The sequence below is a fragment of the Lutra lutra genome, chromosome 1 (assembly GCF_902655055.1).
Source record: "Lutra lutra chromosome 1, mLutLut1.2, whole genome shotgun sequence".
Taxonomy (NCBI): Eukaryota; Metazoa; Chordata; class Mammalia; order Carnivora; family Mustelidae; genus Lutra; species Lutra lutra.
Genome location: NC_062278.1, coordinates 50,129,301 through 50,147,132, shown reverse-complemented (window position 1 = coordinate 50,147,132; position 17,832 = coordinate 50,129,301). Strand labels below are relative to the sequence as shown.

At 39.4% G+C, this 17,832-nt stretch overlaps 1 protein-coding gene across 1 annotated transcript in view; it reads left to right on the top strand.

Moving 5' to 3' along the window:
- Positions 1-17,832, top strand: part of IMPG2 (interphotoreceptor matrix proteoglycan 2) — a 93,135-nt gene that overhangs the window by 52,318 nt on the left and 22,985 nt on the right. Inside the window, 2 exon segments of the mRNA XM_047723312.1 lie at positions 201-445; positions 4,731-4,820. Of these exon segments, the coding sequence (XP_047579268.1) occupies positions 201-445; positions 4,731-4,820 (335 nt within the window).

The following is a 17,832-nucleotide window of genomic DNA, read 5'->3' as shown; positions in this document are numbered from 1 at the left end:
CTGGGATCGAGCCCCACATCGGGCTCTCTGCTCAGCGGGGAGCCTGCTTCCTCCTCTCTCTCTCTCTCTCTGCCTGCCTCTCTGCCTACTTGTGATCTCTGTCTGTCAAATAAATAAATAAAATCTTAAAAAAAAAAAAAAAGCTCCTTTCTTTGCGCTTCCTTTGCAGGGCCTAATCTGTCCTCTCTTTCCATCCATAGTGGCATAGATGTTCATTATGCAGTTACCTTCAATGGTGAGGCCATCAGCAATACCACCTGGGACCTGATTAGCCTTCATTCCAACAAGGTGGAAAACCATGGTCTTGTGGAACTGGATGATAAACCCACTGCTGTTTATGCAATTAGTAACTTCAGAGATTATATTGCTGAGACCCTGCATCAGAATTTTTTGTTGGGGAACTCCTCTTTGAATCCAGATCCTGACTCCCTTCAGCTTATCAATGGTGAGTTGATATCCATCATGAAGTCCTTGTACAGCTTTAGTTTCCTTTCCAGTATACTCTGGTGAAAACCAATTTCCTTAAATATCTGTGGTTCTGATCATTCTCTAGACGGAATGAGAAAGGAGCCGTCCTGGCGTGAATGGAGCTTTAGCCATGCAGCTATTTGGGATAGATCAATCAGGAGCTCTTAGGAGTATTGGTAGACAAAAGGCCACAAACAGTGGGGAAAGTAGAGAACTGCATGATATTTTAGAAATAGTTTAGGAAAATGGGAGCAGCATATAAGAAAAAGAGAAGTAGAACCTGCAAGCATGAATTGGAACAGGTTATAGTGCTGCTGGGGCAACCAACACAGTAATTCTCCACAGGCAAATTGACTGGTGTTAAGACTTAAAAACCAGAGAGCAGGAGACAAAAGAGCAGCTCAGAAAAGTTCAGGGAAGATCTTCGTGAAAGAAGAACTGATACTGGTTCATAGGTAGAATCCCGGAGAATTCAGTCCCAAGTTTGAACTTGGATAGCTGGAAAGATCCAGTTATGATCTGAAATCAAGGGTTCATCAAGGAGGGTTTGAGTACTTGGGATTTAGAGGCTAAAGAGGGATTAGTTAATCTCAGACTAAAGTTTACTAGGAATCTGGTTACTGGGGTGCCTGGGTGGCTCAGTGGGTTAAGCCTCTGCCTTTGGCTCAGGTCATGATCTCAGGGTGCTGGATTCAAGCCCTGTCTCTGGCTCTCTGCTCAGCAGGGATCCTGTTTCCCCCCTCTCTCTGCCTGCCTCTCTGCCTGCATGTGGTCTCTCTCTCTATGTCAAATAAATAAATAAAATCTTAAAAAAAAGAAAAATGAGTCTGGTTACTAGTGTTGCAACAGTTTAACTCATCAGGGACATGATGTTCTATTAAATTACCTACTCCTTCATATTTATGTCTTTATGACATCTTCTTTCATGGGTCGTTTAGCTTTTAAGATGTCCATGGAGTATATTTTACTGAAATGATTGCATGGGAAACGTACCAACTACCAAACAGGAAAACCCATGAATGAGAGACAGTACTAACAATGATGCATTTTTATAGTCTCTTTGATTCCCACATTTTCTTAAGAGAAAAGAATCTGTATTTTTTCAGGCAGTTATCACCTAGGCCTTTGTGTGTGTATAAATAAACAAACACAAATACAGACGAGAGAGAAAAGAGAGAGAAAAGCTTTAATGAAATTTTACTATGTATAATTCCTTACTTCCTAAAGAAGATATTTTTTGAGGGCTTCACTAAAACTTTAAATTGCTTTTCAATTATTTTGGCTGCTAGACTGATGTTTCCTTAAAACGACAGTGTGCTGAGACAGAGCCCCAAAGTGGCCTGGACATCATATGGGTTATATAGGACTTTGAAATGGAGAAACTCTTTATTTATTTATTTATTTATTTAGAGATTTATTTATTTTAAAGAGAGCATAAATTGGGGGAGGGGAGGAGGGAGAGGAGAGAGAATCTGAAGCAGACTCCCCACTGAGTGTGGGGCTTTATCTTACCACCTTGAGATCACGACTGGAACAGAAACCAAGAGCCAGAAAGCTTAACCAATGGCTCCTAAAGTGGAGAAACTCTTTCTTCATAGATGATAGTGATAGTGGGCTATCAGTTCTAAAACATGAAAGAACCTTTGTATTTTGGAGCAGTGCAGGTATCCTGGGCTTATTTTCTCATATACTTCTTTCTTGTTGTTGAATCTTGTTGGATTACTTGAGCCAGATAAAATAGTGAAAGGAGAAGAGGCTTGTTATAATCTGAAATTGCTGAAGTCCTTTTGGCAAAGCTGGTATAGACTAACTGGGAACTACCTAAGGGGACAGCAAGTAGGCAGAAGGTCCTAGAAATCTGGATATTGGGATCTGAGAAAAAAATGAAGCTGGGAGGTCATGACCTGAAGGAGATGGGAACCTAAACTGAGCAGAATTTACAAACACCAAGGTTATTAACGAGGGTAGTGGAAGAAATGGCATGGAGATTAAGGTATGCAAGAGGTAAAGTGAGATTGTTTAGGAAACTAAATCCACAAACAGTTTAGGAAGGTCTTCTTTTTATGGTTGTAGAGCTAACTTCTGGAAGGTGTTCTAAAAGGAGTTTAGCAGCTGAGAATTTCTAAGCAAATCTAACAAAAGCTTTAGGATATACAGGAGAAACTAATTCAGGTGTATTGACCTTTCATTAGATGTATGTTTCAGTTGCACAAAAGTTTGTGTCTAAAATCTGAGTTGTCATGCCAACTCAGAATTCTGAATGGCTGTAGCTTTCTAGATAACCTGGTCATCATTTTTTAAAGATAGATAATCCTTGATCCATGGTGCTTATTTTCTATAGAGGACAAGATAACTGAATACACAATTGAAAAAGAGTTTTGGGAAATACTTAAGTCAAATCGGGGTTTTTGCTTCTCATTGATCCCTTTAAGTCAGGCCAGTGATAACAACTGAATAAAGAGAGATCCTGCTTCTGTTTTTAGTGCATACACCAGATCAAGTCATGGCAATCCTTATTATTTTTTTTCTTTAGATTTTATAGATTCCCTTTCCCCTTCAGGCAAAATCAATTTCTTCTTTGTATCCCATACATTGTATATATGCCACTCATATCATTTTATAATTTGTATTTATCTTTCTGACATAGGGAATACTTGCATAGGAGAAGCTTGGCTTTATTAATGTTTATAGTCTCAACTTTATCAAAGTCTGTAGTAATTAGCAAGGATTCAGTAAGCCTTTGTTGACTTATGTTATATAATCTGCTGTCTTACCTTTATTGCTCTTTAATATTGGTATAGAGCTTTGTAAACTGTCTGGTGTCCTAACCCATTTTTCAAAGATACTTTCTGTCAAAGAGGAAATCTTTTTTTTTTTTTTTTAAAGATTTTATTTATTTCTTTGACAGAGAGGTAGAGAACACAAGTAAGCAGAGCAGATGGAGAGAAAGGAGGAAGCAGGCTCTCTGTGGAGCAGGGAGCCTGATGCAGGGCTCGACCCCAGGACCCTGGGATCATGACCTGAGCCAAAGGCAGCCACTTAACCAACTGAACCACCCAGGCGCCAGAGGAAATAATTTTTTATAATTCTTAGCATCAACCAAATAAATTGGAAGTTCAGTTTAACATCCTTATTAAAATGAAAAAAAAAAAACTTAAAAATATCTACTTTACAGGAATCTTGAAAAGAGTAAACAATGCTTGAAGGAAGAAAAAGAAATAATATAGGAATGTCTTAAATGTAATAATGACAATATTTTATGCTGGAGTCTTATAAATCAGATAGATTTTGTTAATACTAATGCCGGCAGGCCAGGTCCAAGGACCCAGAGAGGGCCCCACAGGAACAGCCAAGAGCATCCTTGGTGACATGCAGGATAGACATCAAGCACAAGCTGCAGGAAGGGAGAGAGCAGAGTTTATTGAAGATATATATATAGAGAGAGCAGATACAGACACAGTATCTGGGAAACTTGGAAAAGGAGACAGTTGTGTCTTTACTTGGGGTCTGGGGTTTTTAATGAGGATTGTAGTCTGGTGTACATGTCCTCTCAGGCATCCGGGAACCAGCTAGAACAAGGACAGTGTTCCAGGTGTCCTTCATAAGCCTCCTATTCCTGGGAGCCAGGAGGTCTTGGCATTGAGATGTTTGGTGCTTGTGGTCTGGAATATACATATGATGGCCTTGTCATGTCATTCTCCTGTGGCCCTTCCTTTGATGTTTGAGTTAGAGAAGACTCTAAAAAAATCTTTAACTTCTTGTCCCTTACAAGGAGGACGTACACTGTTCCGTAAGGCATGTGTAAAGTGAGAGTACAGGTCCTAGTAAGAACAAAAACAGGAAAAAGAGGAAAAAGCAGATTTTTATGGAGTCTTTCAGTTTCCCTATCTCAATATAAGTAAAATATCTGAATAAAATAACAACACTTTATGGGGTACCTGGGTGGCTGAGTGGGTTAAGCCTCTGTCATGATCTCAGAGTACTGGGATTGAGCCCCACATCTGGCTCTCTGCTCAACAGGGAGCCTGCTTCCCCCTCTCTTTCTGCCTGCATCTCTGCCTACTTATGATCTCTCTCTCTCTCTATGAAATAAATAAATAAAATCTTTAAAGAAAAATTAAGAAAAAAGCCACCATTTTCTAAGCAAGTCTCCCTTATCTATTGTGCCAAAATCTAAACTATTAAAAAGGAACAACCTGGTTTTTAGTTGTCCCTGAAGCTCATATACAATATTGTCTCAACTAAAAATGTTCTTTCTTCAGTGAGAGGAGTTTTACTTCCTGAAACTGAAGACCTAGTTTGGAACACCCAAAGCTCAAGTCTTCCGTCAACCCCACCATCCATTCTGGTAAGTATGTTTCTATGTTTTATGCCTAGAATCAGGCCCTCAAACTTCTCTTCTTTATACACTCACCTGCTTACTTTGGCATTATGAATTTCCTGAGCTGTTCCTATTTCAAATATTTTCTTACATCATCCTTGGAACATTATTCACAGTTGTCAGCTCCAGAGTCCGAAGTATTGGTTCAGAAAATTTAAGCCTTCTGCTGTGATTAAATGAAGTCTGCACTGGTTAATTGCCAAGCTCTCCATGTGGTATAAACCTTACTTATGGTTTATGATTATTTGGTAATAATTAAATTATAAGTACCCACTGAGTTGTTCTCTAAAAGTTACTCAGAAGTAGTTTTTATAGCCAAGACTATAAATCGATGTACATAGGTACATAGAGTATAGATTTGCGTTCTGAAGATTGTATTGAAGAAAAATGTTAGACTCCAAAGCATATAGAATAGCGTGTGTATGGGAGAGAGAAAGAAAGAATAAAAATAGCAGCTAGCCAACAAATGACAGGGATTCAAAATCAGGCCTCCTTTTAATCTGTACTGAAAACATTCCCATTTGCACAGAAGCATCATGGAATGAATGTTCCTTTTTGTTTTTACCACCCCGCTCTCCTGGGTGATCCTTTATCCCCTCCAAACCCCTCCACTTGCCACTTCACCCATAGAGAGGCATCTAGTACCCCTAGACCCGACCTGGTTACAAAGCATTTGTGAATCTTTTGTTACCACATAGAGTAGGGGGACTCCCTTCTACATTCCCTACTCCTATTCCCCTGAGACTTTTCTGTCTTGCAGAAGCTTTTTGAAATACTTGTTTCTTGACTTTAATCCTACAATGAACATTTACAAAGTCGACCCCAAATTCACTTAGCCATTAATACAAGCAGCCATTTCTTATACTCCATTATAGAGCAGCTCAGTATTGAAATGTGGTGTCATTAGAAATACTCCTTTCACTGAGTTCCATATTGGAGAAAGAAGGTAGGGGGGATTGACACTAGAAATTACATTATTTGGTGTTTATTTATTCAATCACTTATTCATTCCTTCAAATATATTTATCGTATGCTTTTCACGTGCCAAATGCTGGGGAAACTAAGATGAATAAAGGTCTGGGTTGCCCTCATGAAGTTTCCAGTCTGGTAGATAGACTTTTCCACAGGTAAGGTGATGCAGTGGTAGGATTCCATCCTGAATGCAGTGGCAGAGGATGGTGATTCGCTGTGAACATGGCACCACTAGTCTTCAGTCTGTCTCACCCTATTCTTCTCAGGCTTCTCTAACCACAGAATGATGTTCTAAAGATAGGAATTTCTATATGAGCCAGAGGTTGCAAGCTAGAAACCAGCCAGCTGGATCCAGCTGTAAGCATGTACTTTGGAGCCTTTTTTTTTTTTTTTAAGATTTAATTTATTTATTTGACAGAGAGAGAGACAGCAAGAGAAGGAACACAAGCAGAGGGAGTGGGAGAGGAAGAAGCAGGCTTCCTGCTGCACGGGGAGCCTGATGTGGGGCTCAATCCCAGGAAGCTGGGCTCTTGACCTAAACCAAAGGCAGACACTGAATGATTGAGCCATCCAAGCACCCCATTGGGGCCAAATATTTAAAGAAGCTAACATTTACCAATTAGGATATTTTTGCAAGAAAATTAGATTTCCAACTTCTTTTGAAAACCAGGAAGATCTGGTATTCTTAGGCTTATGTACCCCTGTTGCAGAAAGTAGTTAAGGTTTGGCTGAAAGGGCCTGGCCCTTTAATGAAGATAAGCACTGACTAAATGGGCTCACGTGGTGTCTGCAATGTGGCTCCATTTGCATTAAAGCCAATCTTTCAGTTTTTTGAATAGTGGTAACTGTGGGGGCATTCAGTGACAGTTTGAGGAGACAGTGGGATTGTTAATGGATGATAATAAGATAATAAGATAATGAAGAAAAAGAATGATTAATTAGAATTGTGTGGCTATTGGTTTTCCTTCTTTTTGGGGGGCAAACTGTTAAGATTTTGTTCTTTTATAGAAAGGAGGTTAAATTTTTTTACAGATTTGATTTTTAGAAATTGAGGTAAAAATGTTGGGATATTGAATTTGACACATTTTGGCATCCTAACTTGGAAAATCACATGTTGCACAGTATGCTTTCTATAGCACTAGCAAGCTTTTCAATTGGCATTCACAGAAGTGAAATTGGGCCAGTATAAGTTAATATGCTACACCGAACTAAAAGAATTTTTGAGTTGAATTTGTTACTATGGGAACATCTATTCCCATAAAAATAAATGAAGTGCTATTACTGGCATATAGATGTTATACCTTTCACAATGTATGACAAAGCTTCATTGCCATGCCATTTTTTAGAGGGCACTTATTTGGAGTAGAAGGTCATCCTTATTTAAAAAGTCAAGTTGTAGTGGCTCAGTCAGTTAAGCATCTGACTCTTAGTTTCATCTCGGTTCACAATCTCAGGGTCCTAAGTTGGAGCCCCACCTCAGGCTCCCACTCAGGGTGGAGGAGTCCATTTGAGATTCTGTCTCTCCCTCTCCCTTTGTGCCCTGTCCCCCCACTCGTGCTGTCTTTCTCTCACTAAAAAAAAAAAATCAAGTTGCCTACTTTCACTTTTTATGTGGCCTATTTGTGACTTGACTTTTATTAGAGATATTCTGTATTACTTTTAATTTTTATGGGATGAAAAGGCATTTAATTTGTAGATATACTGAAATTGTGCATATTGTTTGAGAATTTCTTTTTCATTAAGGATGGAGCTGTTTTCCTAATGTGTGTCAAGTCATAAGATCTGTCTGATAAAACTCAATTTTTTTAGCACAGGTTAAAGTGCTTAAACTTTTCACTTGGCATTTTGAAAAAATTCACATGTAGAATTTGCAAGGGTATAAATATGTCTGACTCAGCTGGATGAATGTATGGTTTTAACACATCTCTAGATGTGGTTTTAGAGTGAATTCCCTGGTATGGTATGATTGTCATCATCCTAATTACTTTTTTGTGGAACAAACTTGGCATTGAGCAAATGGCCTTCTTGCTTCTCTTTGAATGCATATATGGTTTTAGATACTAGAAAAAGAAATGGGAAAGGAAAAAAGTTTTCACTCTATACAACCTCCATATTCAACATAGTAGATATTTACGTATTAGAAAATGGGCTTTCCTCTCTCTCTTTGCTCTGTTTACCTGGGTCTTACAGACCTGTGGACGTAGGCTAACCTGAATAAGAATGGACTGCCAAGGCTGTTAGTTCTAGTTTCTCCTCTGGGAATCCTTTCGCCTTCTGGTGATGTATACTTATACGTATCTCTCAATGAACAGTCTGGTATAGTGGGCAAAGCACTGGGACTGAGAACTCTAGAAACTCAGAAGTGTAGTTCTGATTTTTTTCTCAATTTTCTGTGACTGTGGGCATTTCACTTCCATGAGACTCAGTTTCTTATCTTCAATAGGCAAGGTTAAACTATATGATTCAAGATTCCTATTCTAAAACGTGACATGTCTGTTTTATTCACACATATGCACACACTCACCTCCCCCCCACATGGTTCTGAGAGTCAGTTTCCAATATGTGAGAGGGGAGTATTCCCACACAGCACCATGTAATTCTCCAGACACCAGCTGGGTGTTCAAGCATTCAATTCAATTCTGACAATATCTCCCCAGAGATAGCATCAGATTCCACAGGTTAAGGGTTCAGTTCTGTAAAACTGCACCTCCCTGTCCACTTCCACTTCAGACACCAGTTGTTGCAAGCCTACATTGCTACCCGTGCTTTTGACCAACCAGCTATAAATCACAGGTTCCCATGACCTCTTTCTCAAGTTTGGTTAATTTGCTAGGATGGCTCACAGAACTCAAACATTTTATTTACTAGATTACTGATTTGTTATAAAAAATAAAACTCAGAACAGCCTGATAGAAGAGATGCATGGGACAAGGTAGGTGGTAAGGGGTGCAGAGCTTGTAAGCCCTCACCAGGTATGCTGCTCTCCTCTTATCTCCAGGTGTTCACTAAACCACACTCTTTGGACTCTATCCTTGGATTTTTATGGAGGCATCATTAGATAGGTATGATCAATTAAATCATCAGCCATTGGTAACTGATTCAACCTCTAGCCCCTCTCGCCTCCATGGAGGTCACAGGGTGGGACTGGAAATTCCAACCCCTTAATCACATGGTTGGCTTCATTGGCAACAAGTACCCATCCATAGGTGCCCTCTAAAAGTTACTCCATTAACATAACAAAAGACACTTTAATAACTCTCAACACTTAGGCAATCCCAAGGGTTTTGGGATCTGTGAGCCAGGAATTATAGACACTAAAACCAGATATATATATATATTTATAAATTACAATATCATACCTCTTTTCCTAACGTAAGATTTATAAACCAAAGGAAGGTCTTTTAAAAACCTGAGCTTTTGGCAAGACAAAAGCTGGTAATTTTTCTTAATTTGTTTTCCTTTCACACTCTGGACTTGAATTTGTTGACTTTTCATTTATCTGGAATTGAACTCTTGCTCTTTCCATGGGGACCAAATTTTTTTTCCTTCCCAAGTTTACTGTGATATAGTTGACATATAATATTATATAAGTTTAAGGTGTACATGATGATTTGATACACTTATTGGGAAATGATTACCATGGTAGGGTTAGTTAATACTTCCATCACCTCACATAATTACCTTTTTTTTTTTTTGTGGTGAAAACATTTACGATCTCTCTTAGCAATTTTCAAGTATGTAATACAGCATTGTTAATTATAGTCACCATGTTTAACATTAGATTTCCAGAACTTATTCATCTTATAACTGGATGTTGTACCCTTGGACCCACATCTCCTCATTTCCCCAACCCCCCCCCAACCATGGAAATCATTATTCTTGTCTCTTTTTATGAGAGTTCAGCTTTTTTAGATTCCTCATATAAGTTACATCAGGCAGTATTTGTCTTTCTCTGTCTAGTTCATATCACTTAGCATAATATCCTTAAGATCCATCCATGTTGTCACAAACAGCAGGATTTCCTTCTTCCTCATGGATGAAAAGTATTCCATTGTGTGTGTGTGTGTGTGTGTGTGTGTGTGTGTGTGTACACCGCATCTTCTATTATCCATTCATCCTCTGATAGACACTTAGGTTGTTTCCATATCTTGGCTATTGTGAATAATGCTGGAGTGAACAAAGGGGTGTTGGTATCTCTTTGATATACTGATTTCATTTCCTTTGTGTATGTACCCAGAAATGGGATTACTCTATTATATGGTGGTTTTATTTTTAACTTTTTGAGGAAACTCTATATTGTTTACCGTAATGGCTGTACTAGTTTATATTCCCACCAATGTGAACAGGGTTCCCTTTTCCCCATATCATTGCCACACCTATTATCTCTTGTCTTCTTGATATTAGCAATTTTGACAGGTGTGAGGTAATGTCTCATTGTGGTTTTGATTTGCATTTCCCTGACGATTAACATCTTTGAACATCTTTTTATATACTTACGGCCATTTGTAAGTCTTTTTGGAAAAATATCTATTCAAATCCTCTGCTCATTTTTATTTTTTTAATCAAATTAAATATTTTTCCAGTGTTCCAAGATTCATTGTTTATGCACCACACCCAGTGCTCCATGCAATACATGCACTCCCCAATACCCACCACCAGGCTCACCCAATCCCCCACCCTCCTCCCCTCCAAAACCTGCAGTTTGTTTCTCAGAGTCCACAGTCTCTCATGGTTCATCTCCCCCTCCGATTTCCCCCAACTCACTTCTCCTCTCCAACTCCCAATGTCCTCCATGTTATTCTTCATGCTCCACAAGTAAGTGAAACCATGTGATAATTGACTTTCTCTGCTTGACTTCTTTCACTCAGCATAATCTCCTCCAGTCCCATCCATGTTGATACAAAGTTGGGTATTCATCCTTTCTGCTGGAGGCATAATACTCCATTGTATATATGGACCATATCTTCTTTATCCATTCATCTGTTGAAGGGCATCTTGGCTCTTTCCACAGTTTGGCGACCATGGCCATTGCTGCTATGAACATAGGGGTACAGATGGCCCTACTTTTCACTACATCTGTATCTTTGGGGTAAATACCCAGTAGTGCAGTTTGAGGGTCATAGGGTAGCGCTATTTTAATTTTAAGGAATCTCCGCACAGTTTTCCAAAGTGGCTGCACCAACTTGCATTCCCACCAACAGTGTAAGAGGGTTCCTCTCTATCTACATCCTCTCCAACACATGTTATTTCCTGTCCTGTTAATTTTGGCCATTCTAACTGGTGTAAGGTGGTATCCCAATGTGGTTTTGATTTGAATCTCCCTGATGGCTAATAATGATGAAAATTTTTTCAAGTGTCTGTTAGCCATTTGTATGTCTTCTTTGGAGAAGTGTCTGTTCATGTCTTCTGACCATTTTTTTGACGTGATTATCTGTTTTGTGTGGGTTGAGTTTGAGGAGTTCTGTATAGATCTTGGATATCAGCTCTTTGTCTGTAGTGTCATTTGTGAATATCTTCTCTCATTCTCTGGGTTGCCTCTTTGTCTGTTGACTATTTCCTTTGCTTTGCAGAAGCTTTTGAACTTGATGAAGTCCCAAAAGTTCACTTTCGCTTTTGTTTCCTTTGCCTTTGGAGACATGTCTTGAAAGAAGATGCAGTGGCCGATGTCGAAAAGATTACTGCCTATGTTCCCTTCTAGGATTTTGATAGATTCCTGCCTCACATTGAGGTCTTTTTTCCATTTCAAGTTTATCTTTGCGTATGGTGTAAGAGAATGGTCAAATTTCATTCTTCTATACATAACTGTCAAATTTTCCAGCACCATTTGTCGACAGCACCACTGTCTTTTACCACTGGATATTTTACCCACTTCATTGAAGATTAGTTGATCATAGAGTTGTGGGTCCATAACTAGGCTCTCTCTACTCTGTTTCACTGGTCTGTGTGTCTGTTTTTGTGCCAGTACCATGATCTCTTGGTGATCATAGCTTTGTAGTAAAGCTTGAAATCAGGCAATGTGATACCCCCAGTTTTTGTTTTTCAACATTTCCTTAGCAATTCAGGGTCTCTTCTGTTTCCATACAGATTTTGGATTGTTTGTTCTAGCTCTTTGAAAAATGCCAGTGGAATTTGATCAGGATGGCATTGAAAGTATAGATTGCTCTAGGTCATATAGACATTTTAACAATGTTTATTCTTCCAATCCATGAGCATGGAATGCTTTCCATCTTTTTGTGTCTTCTTCAATTTCTTTCATGAGTGTTTTGTAGTTTCTTGAGTACAGATCCTTTACCTCTTTGGTTAGGTTTATTCCCAGGTATCTTATGGTTCTGATGCTATAGTAATCCAATCAATTCTCTAATTTCCCTTTCCATATTTTCATTGTTAGTGTATAAGAGAGCAACTAATTTCTGTGCATTGATTTTGTATCCTGCCACATTACTGAATTGCTGAATGAGTTCTAGTAGTTTGGGTATGGAGTCTTTGGGTTTTCCATATAAAGTATCATGTCATCTTCGAAGAGAGAGAGTTTGACTTCTTCTTTGCCAATTGAATACCTTTTATTTCTTTCTGTTGTCTGATTGCTGTTGCTAGGACTTCTAGTACTATGTTGAACAAGAGTGGTGAGAGTGGGCATCCTTGTCGTGTTCCTGATCCCAAAGGGAAGGCTGTCAGCTTTTCCCCACTGAGGATGATATTCGCTGTGGGTTTTTCATAGATGGATTTTATGAAGTTGAGGAATGTTCCCTCTATCCCCTATAGTTTGAAGCATTTTAATTGGGAACAGATACTGTTTATCTTGTCAAATGCTTTTTCTGCATCAGTTGAGAGGACCACGTGGTTCTTTTCTCTTCTCTTATTGATTCATTCTATCACATTGGTTGATTTGCAAATGTTGAACCACCCTTGCATCCCAGGGGTAAATTCCACCTGGTCATGGTGGATAATCTTTTCAATGTACTGTTGAATCCTATTAGTTAGTATCTTGTTGAGAATCTTGGCACCCATATTCATTCAGGAATATTGGTCTGAAATTCTCCTTTTTGGTGGGGTCTTTGCCTGGTTTGGGGATCAGGATAATGCTGGCTTCATAGAAAGAGTCTAGAAGTTTTCCTTCTGTTTCTATTTTTGAAATAGCTTCAGGAGAATAGGTATTATTTCTTCTTTGAATGTTTGGTATAATTCCCCAGGGAATCTGTCAGGTCCTGGCTCTTGTTTTTTGGGGGAGGTTTTTGATCACTGCTTCAATCTTTTACTAGATATTGGCCTATTCAGGTTGTCAATTTCTTCCTGATTCAGTTTTGGAAGCTAACTTACTGACATATAGCTGTTGATAATAATTTCTGGTGATTGTTTCTATTTCCTTGGTGTTCTTCATGATCTCCCCCTTTCATTCATAATTTTATTAATTTGGGTCCTCTCTTTTCTTCTGGATTAGTTTGGCCACTGGTTTATCAATTTTACTGATTCTTTCAAAAAACCACCTTCCGGTTTCATTGATGTGTTCTATTGTATCTCTAGTTTTCTATCTCATTGATCTCTGCTCTAATCTTGATTATTTCCCCTTCTTGTGCATGGGATTGGCTTAATTTGTTGTTGATTTTCCAGTTCTTTAAGGTGTAAAGAGAGCTGGTTTATTCTGGATTTTTCAGGTTTTTTTTTTTTTTTTTTTTTGAGTGGGGCTTGAATGGCTATGTACTTTCCCCCTTAGGACTGCCTTTGCCATATCCTATAGGTTTTGGACCAATGTGTCTTCATTCTTTTTGGTTTCAATGAATTGTTTAAGTTCTTCTTTGATTTTCTGGTTGATCCAAACATTATTAAGCAGTTTGGTCTTTAGCTTAAGTAATCTCCAAACACTCTTACAAGTGTTTGAATTCCTTCCAAACTTTTTCTTGTGGTTTAGCTCCAGTTTCAAAGCATTTTGGTCTGAGAATATGCAGGGAATAATCTCAATCTTTTGGTATCGTTGAGCCCTGATTTGTGACCCAGTATATGGTCTATTCTGGAGAAAGTTCCACATGTGCTTGAGAAGAATGAGTGTTTTGTTGTTTTAGGGTGGAATGTTCTGTATATATCTATTAGGTCCATCTGGTCCAATGTGTCATTCAAGGCTCTTGTTTCTTTATTGATTTTCTGCTTGGTTGATCTGTCTGTAACTAAGAGTGGCATGTTAAGATCCCCTACTATTAATGTATTCATATCAATATGACTCTTTATTTTGATTAACAGTGGGCTTATGTAGCTGGCTGCTCCCATGTTGGGGGCATAAATATTTACAATTGTTAGATCTTCTTGGTGGATAGACTCCTTAAGAATGAGTGGTGTCCTTCTGTATCTCTGACTACAGTCTTTAGTTTAAAATCTTATCTATCTGATATGAGAATCACTACCCCAGCTTTTCTTTCGAGGCCCATTGGCAGGAAGGATGTTCTCTATCCCTTCACTTTCAGTCTGGGTGTATCTTTAGGCTCCAAATGGGTCTTTCATAGACAGCATATGGACAGGTCCTGTCGTTTTATCCAGTCTGCAGCCCTGTGCCATTTTATGGGAGCGTTTAGGACGTTCACATTGAGAGTGATTATTGAAAGATATGTTTTTTATTGACATCATGTTGCCTGTGAAGTCCCTGTTTCTATAGATTGTCTCTGCAAATTTCTGTTCTATGTCACTCTTGGGTTCTTTCTTCTTTTATAGAAGACCCCTTAATATTTCTTGTCATGCCAGCTTGGTGGTCACATACTCTTTTAAACCTTGTTGGTCTTGGAAGATCTTCATCTCTCCATCCATTTTGAATGTCAACCTTACTGGATAAAGATTTCTTGGCTGCATACTATTCTCATTTAGTGCCCTGAATATGTCTTGCCAGCCCTTTCTGGCTTGCTAGGTTTCTGTGGACAAGTCTGACATTATTCTGATGGACCTTTCTCTGTACATAAGGAAACTCTTCACCCAGCTGCCCTCAGAACCTCCTGTCTAAAATTATGATTCATCAGTTTCACAATTAAGTGCCTCGAGGTCTTTCTAGACTCATTGATCTGGGGAAGGGGGGGTGTTCTTTTCACCTCTAGGACATGAACCATGGTTCCCATTCCCAGATTGGGAAAATTTTCATCCAGAATTTGTTCAACTATATCTTCTAGTCTTCTGTCTTCTTCCACCCCCCTCAGGGATCTCAATATTCTGACGTTGGAATATTTCATGGCATCATTTATTTCCCTAATTCTGTTTTCATGGCTTCTAAGCTGTTTGTTCTGTGCCTCCTGATCCTTTTTTTCTATCATTTTGTCCTCTAGATCACTAATTCTATCTTCTGCCTCTGTTACCCTAGCTGTTAGGGTAGTTAGATCAGATTCAGTCTCATTGATAGCTTTTTAACTTCCGCCCTGGTGGCTCTCACTTCTGCCCTTAGAGATTCTATGTTGTCACTAATGGTTTTCTCTAACCTAGCCATTGCCTGGATAACTGTTACCCTAAATTTCCTTTCTGACATACTGTTTATGTCTATATCCAATAGTTTCTGATGGAGAGGGCACAGTCTTTGAGTTTTTATTCTTTTGGGGTTTTCCTCCTCCTATCATTTGGTGAGAGATGGTTGAGAGGATTTAGTGCTGAATATATCAACCATGATCCAGGGAAGGTTCACCCTGGAACACTTCAGAGCAATTGGAAGTCACCACCAAAAGAAAGAAAAAGAAAAAAAAAACAAAGAGAGAAAGACAGAAAGAAAAAAACAAAACAAAACCCAGGCAGAATGAGCCCCAAAAGTAAGATTTATAAGGTATATAAACAAAAACAGACAAACAAAAGACTGACAAAAGTAATTGACAAGAAAGCAAAAAGAAAAGAACCCAGTCAAAATGAATCCCAAGAATAAGATTATATAATACCAGAACAAAAACAAATACACAGAAACACTTACAGAAGAAAAAGATGGGAGGGTGGATTATAAATCCTAGATGTGGGCAAGGAAGTTATTTTGGTTTTCCTGGATGTATCTTGTTATCTTTGTTAAGGACTCAAACTTTCCAGAGATAAAGGGAGATTAAAACTAGTTTGTATATATGCGTAGTATTGAATAGGGAAAAAGGATTACCCTGAAGCATGTGTGTGTGTGTGTGTGTGTGTGTGTGTATATATATATATATATATATATATATATATATATATATATGTATGTATTTTTTTAAAAAAGAAAAGAAAAAGAAAAACACAGGTATATGTATGAAAAAAGTTCAAGTTAAAACATTATTATGGAGTAAGTTGTATAAACCTCTAATTGTAATGGTAGTTAGGTTAAAGAAATTAAAAGAAGAAGAATCGTGTGAATGAATTAAAAAAAAAAGCTGTATCTCTGAAATATACAGGTTTTAGGGCAATACTGGGAGCTTAATATATTGTTTTCTCCTGATACTGGGGTTTTATAGTTTTATGGGGACCCTGTGGTGGTTGTCCTCTCATTCTTTTGGCTGGCTTTCTGGGGGGTTTTCAGGCAGTCTTGCTTGGTTTTTCAGGCAATCTTGCTTGGGTTGAGTTCTGCTTCCTATCAATGGGCTGGGCTCTGTTGAGACTGGTTTTTCAGGCTCTTGTTCTCTGGAGGTTTTTGTTTTTGTTTTTGATGGCTTTTTGTGGCTTTTAGAAGGTTTAGTGGAAAGCAGACTGCACCCAGACCTCCATCTCAGAGGGAAGTCTCAGCCTGCTCCCCTCTGGGTGGTCCAGAACACACAGACTCCCTCTCCACAAACCCCGCTGAATCACGCAACCTCCCACAGGCTGTGCGTGTCCCCAGCCACTGTCTCAGGGGTCACCTGAAGGGCCCACTTGTCTCTGCACCTCCGTGTCAATACCGTGCCAATACCATGAATGATATTGATCTAGGGAGTCCACTTCCGGTGGTGCCTTTGCCGGGACTGCTGTCTGGGAACCAGGCCCATGTTGCTGGTGCGCTCAGTGGCACAGTGGCTGCTGCTGCTGAGGAATCCAGCTAGAGATTGGACTGAGAACCTTCAGGCACTGGCTGGGAGCGTCCAGACCCTTGGCTGGTCCAAGAGACTGCTGGCTAGTGCCAATGAAGAACTTTTTCAGGCATGGGTGGGGAGTGACTGGTCAGACCCCGGTCCTGCAGTGCATGCAGAGTGCAAAAGGCTGTGGTACTAGAGAGCACCCACCAGACTCCCTCACCACTGGTGGGAGTGTGCCCAGCCGAGTGGTGATGCAAGCTTCACATAGCCGGGGGCTCCAGGACCAGGAACTGGAGGCTCTGCTGCACTCTCTTTGGCACAGGTGGTTGCTGTCGGTGGCGGTCCTGGGTCCGTGGGCTTAGGCCCATGCCGTGACCACTGGATTCCACCAGTTGCCCCTTAAGATCTTTTGCTCTTTTTGAGTGCTTTTAACCAGACTCCAAGTTAATGCTGGTCCCCGATCACAGGGCACTTTCGTATTGGGGTATTACTTTCCAATGGGTCGCTTCTGGCGGTTCCCTCCCCCTTCTGTTTATCCTCTGATAACAGTCCGAGAGTTCCCACTCCACATTACGTCTCCACTGGTGCCTTTTGCCCCCATAGAGATCCATAATTGTATAATCCTGCATCTCAGGCTGATTTCATGAGTGTTCAGAGTGTTCCCATAGATAATTAGCTCACTTAAGGGGACCGGTTGAGACAGGGTCTCCTATTTCTCCACCATCTTGCCCCTCCCTCCCTCCTCTGCCCATTTTAATCAGATTATTTGTTCTTACTATTGAGTTGTAGGAGTTCCTAATATTTTTTGGGATATTAACCTCTTATCAGACATGATTTGCCAATATTTTTCTCTGATTCTGCATGTTACCTTTTCATTTTGTTGATTATTTCCTTTGCTATGCAGAAGCATTTCAGTTTAATGTAGTTCCACTTATTAATTTTTACTTGTTGCCTTTGTTTTTAATGTTATATCAAAAAATAATTTCCAACTCTAATATCAAGGAGCTTTCCCCCCCTATGTTTTCTTCTATGAGTTTTACAGTTTAAGGT